Source organism: Leptosomus discolor, chromosome 2 (genome assembly GCF_034619465.1).
Source record: "Leptosomus discolor isolate bLepDis1 chromosome 2, bLepDis1.hap2, whole genome shotgun sequence".
NCBI classification, from domain to species: domain Eukaryota; kingdom Metazoa; phylum Chordata; class Aves; order Leptosomiformes; family Leptosomidae; genus Leptosomus; species Leptosomus discolor.
Window position 1 is genome coordinate 111,595,446 of NC_141392.1, and position 13,139 is coordinate 111,608,584.

At 41.3% G+C, this 13,139-nt stretch overlaps 1 protein-coding gene across 2 annotated transcripts; it reads left to right on the forward strand.

Annotated features, from left to right (window-relative positions):
* The first annotated feature begins 253 nt into the window (after nucleotides 1–253).
* Nucleotides 254–13,015, forward strand: CIMIP5 (ciliary microtubule inner protein 5). Of its 2 annotated transcripts, XM_086461581.1 has the most exons (4): nucleotides 254–312; nucleotides 9,721–9,864; nucleotides 12,174–12,213; nucleotides 12,824–13,015. In XM_086461581.1, exons 1-4 carry the CDS (start codon nucleotides 254–256, stop codon nucleotides 13,013–13,015), a joined length of 435 nt encoding a protein of 144 aa, XP_086317707.1. The 2 variants fall into 2 exon arrangements, with proteins under 2 accessions (XP_086317707.1, XP_009949302.1); XM_009951000.2 differs by lacking the exon at nucleotides 254–312 and having other exon boundaries at nucleotides 9,605–9,864.
* The last annotated feature ends 124 nt before the right edge of the window (nucleotides 13,016–13,139 follow it).

A 13,139-nucleotide genomic window follows, 5' to 3' on the forward strand; every position in this document is an offset into this window, starting at 1 on the left:
TTCACCATTTAAACATTGAGTGTAAATTTGTCTTCATCTTATCCGCATTAATCCTTTTGTTATTAAACCAATTAGTGTACTGGTTTAGAAAATTCCCGAGGACATACATTTCCACGTTACAGACGTTTATTTGAGCTGTAAACAAAGCTGAGGGTTGCTATGGTGTGATCTTTTCCTCATAGTCTATTTACTTCTCCCAGTACCAATAGTGGAGTTCATAAAACAGAAAGTATAAAAGCAGCCGTCACACACCATGGCGCTGAGAAGTCCTTATTCTAAGGAAACGAATTTGATTGCTCACCATAAACAAAGGTATGTAGAAAAGCAAGATAAACTTTTTTTTTTTTTTTATGAGGGGGTTAAAAATGGTATTTTAATCTATATTTTGTCCTGAAAGCTTTAAAAAGAAGATGTAGTTGGAAAAGTCTGCTTTGATTGTTGCTGTTTTCTAGTTCTCTTGAACAATGGTAGGTTTGTGCAAGTTAAGGTATGCAGCCCAGGTGAATGTTCACGTTACAGCAAGTTAAAGAGACTCTGGAGGAATGGGGACAAGCAAAGAGCAAAGAGCAACCAGATACAGCACAAAGCACAGATACTTCTTGCAAAAGCCCTAAATCAGCCTTTTGCAAGAGTATGGTACAATTTTAACTACGGAGCTAGTGCAAGCTATTTCCAAAATGGATATTCTCATTCACCAGTAAAACTTGCGGCTCCTGTGAACTGCTCTCCTACTGGAACAACAAGCATAAGAAAGTTTCTGCTTTTTATTTTATGCTAATGGCACAGGTGGTTTCCATAATTAGACTTGCAAAAAAGGCAGTCAAAATACATCCTCAATTCTCCAATTGTCAGGTTCAAGTATATAAACAAAACTCTTATCAAAGAAGAACAGCTGGAAGTAGGAAAATAAATCATATCAAAAGGAGAAAACCCACATACTTTCCTCTAACACAAGATGGGAAATTTATTTTTCTACAAAGGCCCCCACCCAACTCCTCCCTTTAGTCCTGGATAAGTCCCTTTTTAAACAGCAAATAAGTAACAGAAAATACCACACAATATAATGTAATCTCTTAATAATAAACCTCTTCCACCAAGGTGGGCAATGCTTCTGCTTCCCACCCAGAGAGCGGGCTCCAGCACTTTCTTCCTAGTGTAGGTGTAGTTGTACCTTTCCTTCATATTAAGAAATCTCATTTTTGACATCTGCATGTAGGACTCCACAAGGGTATCTCCACTGACCTTACAGGTAATGGAGGTCTAGAGAACATGTCTGAAATAGCAGGTAGTATGGATCTGTGGAGTGAAACCAACAGTTGTTAAGGACTCACAAGGACATTTAACCCATCCTGTGGGCCAGGGGCTGCCTGCTCTTTACTGGTCCGCAGCGTTAACACCCATGAGCAGCCAGACAGCGGGTGCAGCTCGCCTTCCCCAGCAGCAACCCAGGAGTCCCCACAGCCTGCACGTTCCAAGACCACCCTGTGGCACAACCCAAAATACAGCAAGTGGAGATGACTGGAAGATTTGCTTGAAAAACACTCTTAACTGGACATCAGATGTGAATATCAATGCACTTATAGTCACCTAGTGCAATCTGATAGCAAGATGTTCCTGCCCTTCCCTTCTGCTATCATAGAAAGACATAGATCTCCTGCAGGTTTGTGATGGATCTGCTGACCCTCCATGGATTTCTCAAGTATCCTAGGATTTTCTAACTCACAGTAGATGTCTCTGTGTGTGCCTGACTCTACTGACCCAACTAATTTTGCACAGGTTAGTCAATCTTAAACAATTTACAATACATTTAAAGGATTCTTACCATGCATAGCAGGCAAGAACCAAGATTTGCAGAATGTTCTTTCAATGGTTTAAACTACCAATGACCTGGAATGCTGCAGCAGGCCATCAAGAACAAAAAAGCAGATCTGAATATCCCTATTCTGGTCGCTATCTTTTCCACTTCTTTAAAAACATATGGAAGCCTTGAGTAGTCTGGCCAGAAACCAAGGATGTGGATAGCCCGATATCCCAGAGCTCTGAGATTCCAGCAGGAATGCTGGAAGCTGTAGAAGACCTCACCTGACATGGGGTTCTCCATGCTGTCAGGCTTCCGGCTTTACTCTGCTCTTTGTCCTGGGACTCCAGATCCTGGAAGCATTTTGGAAACCCTGCTTTTCATTAACCAAAGATTCACTGATCTTATTATATTTCAAGCCAAAATATCTCAGGTTGAACAGGTCAACAATTTTCCATAGTCTCAGTTTTGCTGAAAGTTTTGTTATGATGTCTACGTGTAAGAGGCTGGTAGGTGCACTTATGTCAGCACTGTGATCAAAGATGGATTTTTAGAGAGGTATATAATCCATATACTGCACATGTGTAGATTATGTGGACCATTCACACAAAAAGTAGAAGAAGGTCTTGCCCTTTTCTCATTAGCTGGTCAGCTGTAAGCAGGATTTTATCCTAATGCTGCAACTGTATTTTTAATTGCATAGCTGTCTACTGCTTTGGAAGCTTTCTAAACTTAAGCACGAATCTAAGCAAAAGGTTTCCTAAAAGCTGGGATATAGCCCATCCTAACAGCCAGACTCCCATTCTCTTCATTAAACTGTAGCAGGATCTTTAATGAGGCATCTGGTGTAATGAAAGTCCTGTCTGGAAGCTGTGCAAAGTGTGCTTGGTGGCTCTGGCCCTAAGGTCTAGCTGTTTTCCTTTCGGTTTTGCCTTACTGTTAAGAGTATTTGCATGTGAACTGTTGCACAATTGAGCTAAAAATACAAAGCTCCAAACACATCCAGGAAGATTTCATATTGTTCCGGCTGTCCATGTCTTCAGGGAGCAAAGTTTTCCAGCTCCATAGCAAAACTAAGAAGCTCTGTACAACCGTAGAAGGAATAAGGCCCAACTGAACCACAGAACAGGGGAGGTGATCCAAGAAAAGAATGGCAAAACAGACTGTGCTTTCCCTGTACACTTTGTTACTTTCCATTTAGGTCTCATGGAGCATCTGCCCCGCTGGGCATGAGCAGTGTATGGGGTCAGATCAGGCAGAGATAGAGAATGGAGGGAGTTAGGTAAAGGTCTGACAGATATGTGTAACATAGGCAACACGACCGATGATCAAATGCTGCTCAGCCTGGGGCAGAGAAGGCTGTGGGGAGCCCCAAGGACCTGCAAGAAGGTTATTGGAAAGACACAGCCAGGCTGCTTACAGAGGTGCCTGGTAGGAGGAAGAAATAAAATGGTCACAAGTTGAAATGAGAGAGGTTCTGACTGTATCATAAGACACAACTGCTTCATCATGAGGACAGCTAAGTGGTGAGATGCCTTACCCAAAAAGGTTGTGTGGTCTCCACCCTTGGAGGCTTCCAAGACCAACAGCATAAAGCCCTGACCTATGGGTCTGATCTCATAGCTGACCCTGCTCTGAGGAGCAGGTTGGGCTGGAGACCTCCTGAGGTCCCTTCAGACCTGAATTCTCCTACGATCTCAGGAAACTTCCCACCAGATTCTAGCGTATCAAAAGAAAAGACTATACACAAACTCCCTACATCCAGTTATGGGAACATCCTGCCTTTAGGTAGAACTTCCTTCTAATCCTCAACAGTCAGACTTGGCCAAACATCAGCCTGAAGTGCGATTTGACACTAACTTCTACAGTTAAGGAAACCTACACTAATTGCTGCAATGAAGATGCTAAAAGCTTTGCTGAAACCAGATAAAGCTTGTGATTGACACGTTCAGAAAACGCTTCCCAATTTTAGACTCCAACAGTTATATTGAAAAAAACTAAAAGGAAGTAGCTCAGTTCTCAGCCAACAGACCTTGCAAAGGTTAAAAACATTTGAAAAAACAGATCCCTTTCATTTAACAGGCACAGACACAATTTAAAATAAATTTTAGGTACCCTGATTTGAAAACTGCCTAACTTGCAGCAGAGAATTTTTGGTATCTTGCTTCAAAACAGAAAGTTAATGTCCTTTCTGAATATGGTGAGCAGATGGTAAATGAAACACTTAGTGTATTAACGTGCAGATCAACAAATAGACTCTTAGCTGCTGGAGGAGACAGCTAAGAAACAGAATAATCCAAAAAATTACTGAACAATATCTTGAGCTTTGAAATACATAGTGATACACACCTGGAATACTGTAATTCACAGGATAAAATACTCCTGCAAGTACCACAGTGACCGAGCCAACAGACAGAAAACTAAATCTCTGTAGTATTTGTCAAACAGCTTCTCCCGGGCTGTTACAGACCGACCTGTAAGCTGATACTGTTAACAGACGCATACCACCGAGCACAGAAAAGCAGGGCTACGCCAGACCTCAGAGGTCAAGCTGCTGCCTTAGGTACTTAAGCAGTACGAAGCACAGCCTTTCAGAAGTACTTAATCACTTTATACAGGGAAATTCTTTCAGACCTGTTAACGATCTGTGCAAGAAAACAGCGAGGATGAACAGAGCAAAGCCAAGCCCCACTATGCAGTTATCAGAGCTCCCTGCCGTGGTAGCGATGTGACTTGAACAACTCTGACTAACAGAGACAACTTTGGCTGTCCACACAATATTGCATTTCTTGATGGGATCTAGCCTCTAAGACCAAAATTATGTGAAACAGCAACTGAAAACATTCCTCAGGCAGTGAGGAACACTTCTTACATTTTTAGTTCCTTCTCCTCAAACCAGGTACTTCTAAACATCCCTACTCACACACCAGCCCTGCAAGCACTCCCTTCCTGAAATCCCATCACCTTGCTCAGGCAGCAGGTTTAAGCAGAATACTCTAATGTATCAGGCCTGCACATCCTATGGAATAGCTGCTGTTTAATATTTTTTTCAAGTAAATAATATTTTTTCAAATAAATAATTTCTGTTTCAAATAAAGCAAACCGCATATGAGTAGCTAACATTTTGTAACACTAGAATTTACATTATAAGAACAGGACGGAAAAAATCACGACAGGTTTCTTACAGTCTGCATTACAGCTTTGATTTTATTTTGAAGTGTCAGACTCTGTGTCACTGGAAGCAGACATTCCCTCCGTGGTATTTGTACGCTGCCGACGCAACAGACGCTCAACTTGCCAGGCTCTCTCAGCAGAACTCTGTTAAGACAAGAAAGAAGTTTGTATTTTTTCATGAAAGCTACAGCAAAACTTAACACGAGGCCTTTAATCAAGCAGCTACAAAATCTTTTTAAAGGAGTTTTACTCCAAACTGATAGCTTGCAGGATTTGTTTTCATTTTGGCTGCATGCAGCTACCTAATGCACTCTGCTCCTGCCAGACAAAGATACAGCTCGTCAGCAGGATCTGTCACCTCCGGGCTTTCTAGGGCCCTTGGTGGTTAATACCCAGGGCAGGTGAGAAAGCGCCGCAGTAATGCTCTGCCATCCGTCACTTCTCCGCTGGGTGCTCAGTGTCCTCTGACCGATCATCTACCTCCCTGCTCTGCTAACCAGCACCATGACCCACCTTCCAGCCGGCAACCTTGACTGACTTGACTGATCTTTATTCCTTTCGGGAAGATGATGATGACAATGCAAATGCCATATTTGAGGCAGGAAACACTGCTCATATGGAAAGATTTCCATGGGGGTCTCCATCCCATTCGTGAAATGGCAGAGATCCTCTGAATGGTTATCTGCTCTGAAAGGCTGGTCTCCAGAGAGCTGCCCTCTCTGCCAGCTGACAATTTTGCTCCTGCCTCTTATTCACACGACACCTACACTGCACCTGTGTTTTTAAATGTGACTCTTAAACCTCTGCAATATCTCACAAATACAAAATTTCTTATATGAAAATTGCTTTGCTGTCCATCAAATCCCTACCACACCCCTCAGAAATTTGTTCTTCATCGATAATGTGATATGGCTGCGATCCTCCTCTTGTTGAGAGACAGGCAGGCATACCATGCATCTTCTAAATTCAGCAGCAGATCTAGCAGACACACGAATCCAGAAATCCCTCTAGCTCCCTCTTCCGCGGTCTGAACTGTACAAAACATGGCATGAACATTTGGCAACACAAATTCCTTCAGATTTAGAAGATATAACTTTTGTAGGAAAGCATCCTGATACAATACTGATTTATGAAAAAAATTGGATGTACATTGCAGAAGACTTAGATATAAAGGAAAAATCTGGGAAACAGAAATGAGCTAAAAAGATATTTCAGACCTTATTTCTGTAAGTAGGACCACACGGGAAAATCAGATCAGAGTCTCACTGACTTTAATATCACCCATCCTGGACAAACATGCACTTCCAACAAAAGCAGCAACACACTCACCTCCTGTTATTATTTCCCTTCTGTAACTGATGTATTCTTGCATTTAACCAAGCAATTTCCATTAAGTTTTTCAGTGTTTCAGAATAAGCCTCCAAAGTCCCTGTCTTCCAGTGAAATCTGTGAGAACTTCTTGAGCTTCAAGAAACTTGTTACTATAAAAACCCAACAAATTTTAGAAAAAAACAGGTCAGAAACTGACAAGGACATCAAATACTGGCAAACAAAATGTGATTTTCTTAACTACTGCCTAATGTAAATGATCAATTTCAAGAAATATGTATTTTAAAAATAAGGCAGTGCATATAAAGGCAAACATTAGCTCAAGTCTTGCATAACTGATGCTGCAATACCCTCTTGTGGTCAAACAAAAATGTCTTGTCTACACACCTGAAATTTCTCCTCCATAAAAATCCTCTCTAGACTTCTTTTCCTTTGACAGAGGGAAATAACTCACCTATTTCTCACAGATTAATCTGTAATGCATATCATCACTTGTCTGGCAACAACAAAAGACTAACCTCAATCAAGTTCTTCCTCAGGATGATGGGCACTGACACCACTTGTCATATAAACTAATCCCAAAACAAACTCCTAAGCAAAGGCACCGTCTCCTACAGTGACACTCATAACTTTTTTTCAAGCTTCCTGTCCCAACCAGAAAAAAACAAAGATGCTATAATCAATTTACATAGATACATATGGCATGAAGCCACAACAAACATCAACTTATTCTACTACAGGGTTAAAAGAAGTACATAGTAAATCAGTCGTACCAATTCAAATGAGCTCCCTGTTTAAGCGCCCTGAGTTGTTATAGCGAACAAATAAAATGCCAAACTTGGAGATGGTAGTATAAGAGGAAGGAGTTCAGTATCTGCAGCAGGTCTGCTGAGCTGTTAATCTAGTAAATGGCCTAAATGGGCTACTAAGTACATCCAGTAAGGAATCCAGAGTAACGCCCAGAAATGTCATCCTTGCACTCACCTTGATGTGCTTTAATGATGCACAACCGCTCCCTTAATGATTTCTGGTTCCAACTGAAAATCGGATAATTTTTACAATATCAGCTCTTAGTGATCTGGTTTTGGAAATACAGCTACATTTTAAAGTCATATTATTGAAATATTTTTTAAAACCCAATTTTTTTAAACTTTCCCATCTATTATTTCCAGAGAAAGGCCTTGAACACTATGAAGTGTGCAATACCTGCATGTAGACTCATAGCTTACTTTTGTTTAGAGCCTAAAGAAGTCCTGAACAGTTAAGACTTCCTTCTTTTCTGAGGCTTTGGGGTCTCAGACCAACAGATCTGGCTTTAGCCTATGAGTTCACTTTCAGTAAGATGTTCTGAGAGGCACTTCATAGCCCTACACCTGCATCAAATCCAGGGTAGTTACCACTCAATGGCATAGACTTTAAACATCTGCTTGTAATCTTTCTGTCCAGTTCATTCAGTGGCCACAAGTAGTCATCTGGAAGCTATGTACTCAGCTCAATAACCATTTTTAGTTTATTATTATGTTTAATTTGCAGAAATTGACTTGAAGGAAGGATTAGAATTAAAATAACACAAGAACTTTGTAAACAAGAATTAAAAAGCATTCCACACACAGAAACAGACTCCCCATCAGATCCCCTCCTGACCTGATCAGGAGCTAAAATCCCATGCGTACTGATTAATGCACTGGGTCTTCCAAACATGCCTCAGCTTCCTTTTAAAGCAGTTAGATGCTGCTAAAACCCCATTCTCCAACCACCTGCACAGGCTCCAACTTGGAGAGGACCCTGGAACAAATGCAGCAGGATAAGCAAGTTCCACAAGAGGAACAGAGACAACTATCAGGCCAGATTGGCAAACAGTTAATTTCTTCAGTCCATGGTAATGCTGTGTGGATACATGACTTTTTTTCACTTTTTGGCTGAAAGAGATGAAAAACACTGTTTAGGTTCCAGTTATCTCAGAAAAACAAACAAACAAACAGTCTACTAAAATTTCATTCAAACCCAAAGCAAACACTGTGATTTGAGGTGGTGTTTACCTCTTCTTAAATCAAGCTATTGCAACCTTCAAAGTCAGAATAATTTTTCCAAATATAGAAGTATTTCTGCCTCGAATACAGCTACGTGAAGTGTTTGGATTCTTGTATAGTTGCAAGTATTTTAAAAGAAACTATTTGCCAAATTCAGCATGTATTTCCCAATACTGCAAGCAAATAAGTTTGCCAACAAAGCCCTAAAAAAAAGTCGAGCCAAAGTTCATTAGCATTTACCAGGAAGATGAAGCAAGAGGCTAGAATTCATCTGGAGCCAATCCACGCTACTCAAAAACAAGTCACTCAAGAATTTCAGAGGAAATTTATACTTAAAATACTCCACTTTCCTACAAGGTCATAAATACTTGAGGAAGTGACTTCATACCACAAAAGCCCAACAGGCTGACTGTAAAGACAAACACTGGCATTTTGGACATTGTCTTGAAAATTCTCACTTTGTATACTAATAACCCTTTAAAGTTACTTAAAAACTACTTCTCATAGTTGCTTAATACCTTCTGCAGAAATCTCTAAGTACTTAAAAAGGACTTTTGATGATCTCTGGCTGCTCTTTTTTTTAAAAACTCTGAAAATATGGAGCTTTCAAAGCACAGATTCATTGAAATGCTTTAAACAAACAAGCTCTGCCCCAAACAGAGTTCGAGGCCCCAGCAGCTGTCCCACTGGGTCTCTGCTCCCTTTCTGGTGAATATTCACAAGTCAGACTCGTTTCCAATGGAGACAGTAAACACACCAGGGAAACCAGCAGCTTTCAGGTTTTGCTTCTGCTGCATAATCACAACAAAAGCCCTCCTGACATACTCAGCAGCAATCTCCACAGCACTCTTTGCTACTAAACCAGACTTTATTGTTACGAGGATTTTGAATACAGGGTGGTCTCAGCTGCGAGCAGCAGTAATCACCTCATAATCTGAGAATTTGCTGGTTACAGCTAGAGATATGATGGCTCTCAGTAACAGTCATTTCTTACAAAATTGCTGTTACCATGAGAACTCCTTCAGTGTTCAAGCAACGGAGCAACATAAAGCAGTAGGAAAAGAGCATTAAATGAGAGGGAAGTAAAACAGTGCTGAGCACTGCCTGTCAGTGCTGCCGCGCACGTTTGTTTTCTGAAAGCACTCCAGCAGCTAAAGCAGCTAAATGAAAACATTAGGAGAGAAGGAGCTTTGAAAGTGCAAACAATAGCAGGGTTATCTTTCTGAAAAGTCGCAATATACCTAACAATACTGGGGATTTAGAGAGTCTCAAAATGGACAAGTTGGGAAAGGGTTCTGGACTCAGCAGAAATACCTTAGTTAGATCTCGGCAACCAGCAACCACACCTCTGGGACAACCAGCCTCAGCTCCATCTGTGTCTCTTGGCAGCACCCAACCCAGAAGACCTGTTGCTGCACAACCGGCTACTCGGGCCTGGGCAGATGAACAGGCAGCACTGCAGCAGGACCAGGTTCAACAGGATAAGATCTGGAGAGAGTCTGTGGAGGCTGAACAGAGAAGAAGAAAAATCTGGTAAGTCACTTGTTCCAGTTCATGCCTCTTCTGCTCATCTTGACAATGGTATTGATGCTCCTTGACAGTCTTAGGGCTTGATCCAAAGCCTATGCTATCAAAGGAAATTTTTTTCTGCAGGGACTTTGAATCAGACCCTAACACCTCACTTTCTAAGATTATATTAGCTCTGTTTTCCTTCACTGGACAAAATCTATGCTAATATCTCCCGGCATGCTGGGCTTAAGCTTAAAGAGAGATGTGAAGAATTGCATGCTAAGTATCTTTTAGCTTTATAGAGATTTCCACAATGAAGATATAAAGGTGCCAACCTTTATAACTTATTGCAGACACACTGATATTATCATCTCTTTTCATATTCTTGGAAATGGCTGAAATGGAAGCTGAACAGAGTGTTCTGCCAAAATACGATTTTGTATTCCCAATCTGTAAATCTACTGAACATTGTTAGAGTGTTTCAGCAGACTGAACTGCACACATACAACCTAAGCTTTGACTGTGTATACACCAGTGACCTGAAGGAATCTGAAAGTAAGATCTTCTCTGTCTCTGCCACATATCTCAAATAAGTGTTTATATTCATACTTCAGTACACAGCATGAGCAGGCCTATTAGAAGTATATCCTTTTAAAAGTAAAATCAGAACCAGTTCTGACTGCATACTAGCTAAGGAAAAGGAAAGGGAGGAGAAGGAAGAACATCATACTTAGGATTTTTAGAATGGGAAAAGAAACCACCTAAAAAACCCTGTCCTCCTCAGCCTTCTGGAGGAGACATAAAACACAGCTCTGACTTCCCCATAGGCACATTTGCACTCTTGTCTGGCTCCTTCTACCTGAGGGAAATGCAAAGCCAGGGCCACGGTGGCAATGTTACTCTCTCCCAGTTGTGAACTCAGACTCTCCCCAAATGGGCCCAGCATGTTCCATACCCATTCCCTAGCTAAGGCAGCAGGAGGGACTTGTCTGTCTGTGCCTGCCCCCTGGGGTTCACAGTCATGGCTATTGGCGCAAACTCACTTCCATGGATAAGTAAGGTAACACATCATACAGCCAGTGCACATCCTGCTTTCCAGTCCTAGCTACAAAGACAGAAACTCTTGTAAAAGGGTACGACGGAGATGTGAAGAGCAGATGTCCACAGCTGGATTCATCTGACTACACATGCTACAGCCTGCAGAGAACTGTCCTTCAGGCCCACATCCCCATCCCAAAACCAATGATGGGGAAAGGCTGCTACACGTTGGTGGTCTGACTTGATGTGGATATAGGTAAATGTCTGAGACCCAAACATTTCTCAGTAATTAGCACCATCCAGTAATGCCCAGATCTGATACATCCAAATAGTGCCTGGCATAGCAAAACAAAAAATTTCAGGACCCCTGTGCTGTGCTGGTATACCAAGGCACATAGTGATAAACACAACAATCATAAATTAGCTTTTCTTTGCACTTAGGGCATATCTGCACTGGACAGTGGAGTGCAGCACCCAAACCCAGCCCTCCTAGCTCCACGTGGTACAGGGCTGTGCTGTACAGATGAGCTCAACTTGGAAGGATGCACAGCTGCAGCACTGTATCGACGAACTTAGGTGCAGCACTGTATACATACAGGTAACCAGTTCAGAGAGTCAACTCAGGTGTCCCTTGAGCCCTGCTGCAAATACAGCTGTAGGTAACTGTTTCCTCTGTTGACCTCAGTACTTCTACAATAGCTGGTGAATTTTCCTTTTGTCCATTTCAGGACAGGGAAAGCAAAGGATAGAAAATCAAAGGACTTGCCATGTAGTCCCACAGCAGGTACAGAACAGAGCTGAAGAGCAAAACTCAGGTCCTCAGACCTCCATTTGCTCCTAGCACAGCTGCCTATCTGCGCAAAATACGCCGGTGGGTGTTTGCCTGCAGCAAATACAGCTCTGGAATTCCTACCAGGGACTTGTACCAGCAGAATATCGGCCATTTAAAAAATAAGAAGCTGTGTCTAACTCAAGGCATGGGACAAAAGTTTGCTAGAATAACTCGGGACTTTGCTAACTTACCTACATTTGCACAAGGATTACATCATGGACTATACTCACCTTCCTTTAGCAAAAAACTCCCCATTCTTCATGTACTATGGGCTCTATATGGAAACAAAGAAAACCCTGGGCTTCACCACAGAAAAGACAGGTTTCAATATAAAGAGTCTGCATGTGTAAGGGCTGGGCTGTATCAAAGCAAATGATTAAATAAACATTCAAAATGACCAACACTTAACTACTTTAAATAAAGTCAGAAAATTTTACACTGCATTTTTTACTTCTATTCCAAGGTACCAGAACTGGAGTTTCCTAAAGGACTATGATCAGATGGTAAGTTTCAAACAAACAACTGTAACGCAGGCTCTTTTTAGTTTTCATCAATTTGAGCTAGGCTAATATTTCAACTTGAAGCATACTTAGGTATAATCGGCAAATCCTTTAAGGCCGTAACCTTTAGGAAAAATAAGAGAGAACTGCAGTGCCTTTCATCTGCTACCTACGCCACACAGAAATACAGTACGTGCGTGTATTCAATCTGTTTCAATATCAACAACTCCACAGAAAGGCAAGTGCTAGAAGAACCAGCTTCCTAGGAGAAAATTTGTAAGATAATGTCATCATGCTGAAATACAAGCCACTTACTAAAAATGAAAAAAAAAACCTCCCACTTCACAACCATTCTAGAGCAGGTTAACTTCTGTCCCAGCTGACATTTTATGCAGTGCATATGAAAATTATTCATTTCCCTGCATTATCCAATTCCCATGTAAGATGAGAGGAAAAACCAATTATTTTCCTTTATTTCTTCAACACTTTCATGTACGTTCAGCATGACATTTTTAAGTACATTCAAATTCTAAGTTCAAAAGCAAAAGTTCTGATAATAATAATCTCAGTAACTTCTATTTTTCTAACAAGCAATGGTCTATGTTTTATCCAGGGTAAGAGGAAGGAGCAGAAGCCACTGCCGAACTACATGCCTGTGTTCTCAAGCAAAGTTCCCAACTCAACCAACCAGACTATTGGCAGTCGAATGAATACTGAACTTGGCAGAGCTCTCATAAACATGGATTACTTCTTCAGCAGTGGAGCACGAAAGAGGAAACTTGAGGGTGAGCTCCATCTTTCCTAGTGCTTCAGTAAAACTGTAACAGTAACAAAGTGAGTTGAATAGTTCTAGTCAACAGACTCCACAGCACGTAAAAAGTTCCTCAATCTTCTTCTCAGAGAGAGCAATACTACTGTCTAGCACTGAT

What these genes read in the sequence shown, in the direction of transcription:
- CIMIP5 (XM_009951000.2), top strand. Translation starts at nt 9,605, where the DNA reads ATGGACAAGTTGGGAAAGGGTTCTGGACTCAGCAGAAATACCTTAGTT. An exon ending in CAGAGAAGAAGAAAAATCTG is followed by an intron (nt 9,865 to 12,173) that starts GTAAGTCACTTG and finishes TTCTATTCCAAG; the next exon opens with GTACCAGAACTGGAGTTTCC. An exon ending in TAAAGGACTATGATCAGATG is followed by an intron (nt 12,214 to 12,823) that starts GTAAGTTTCAAA and finishes TGTTTTATCCAG; the next exon opens with GGTAAGAGGAAGGAGCAGAA.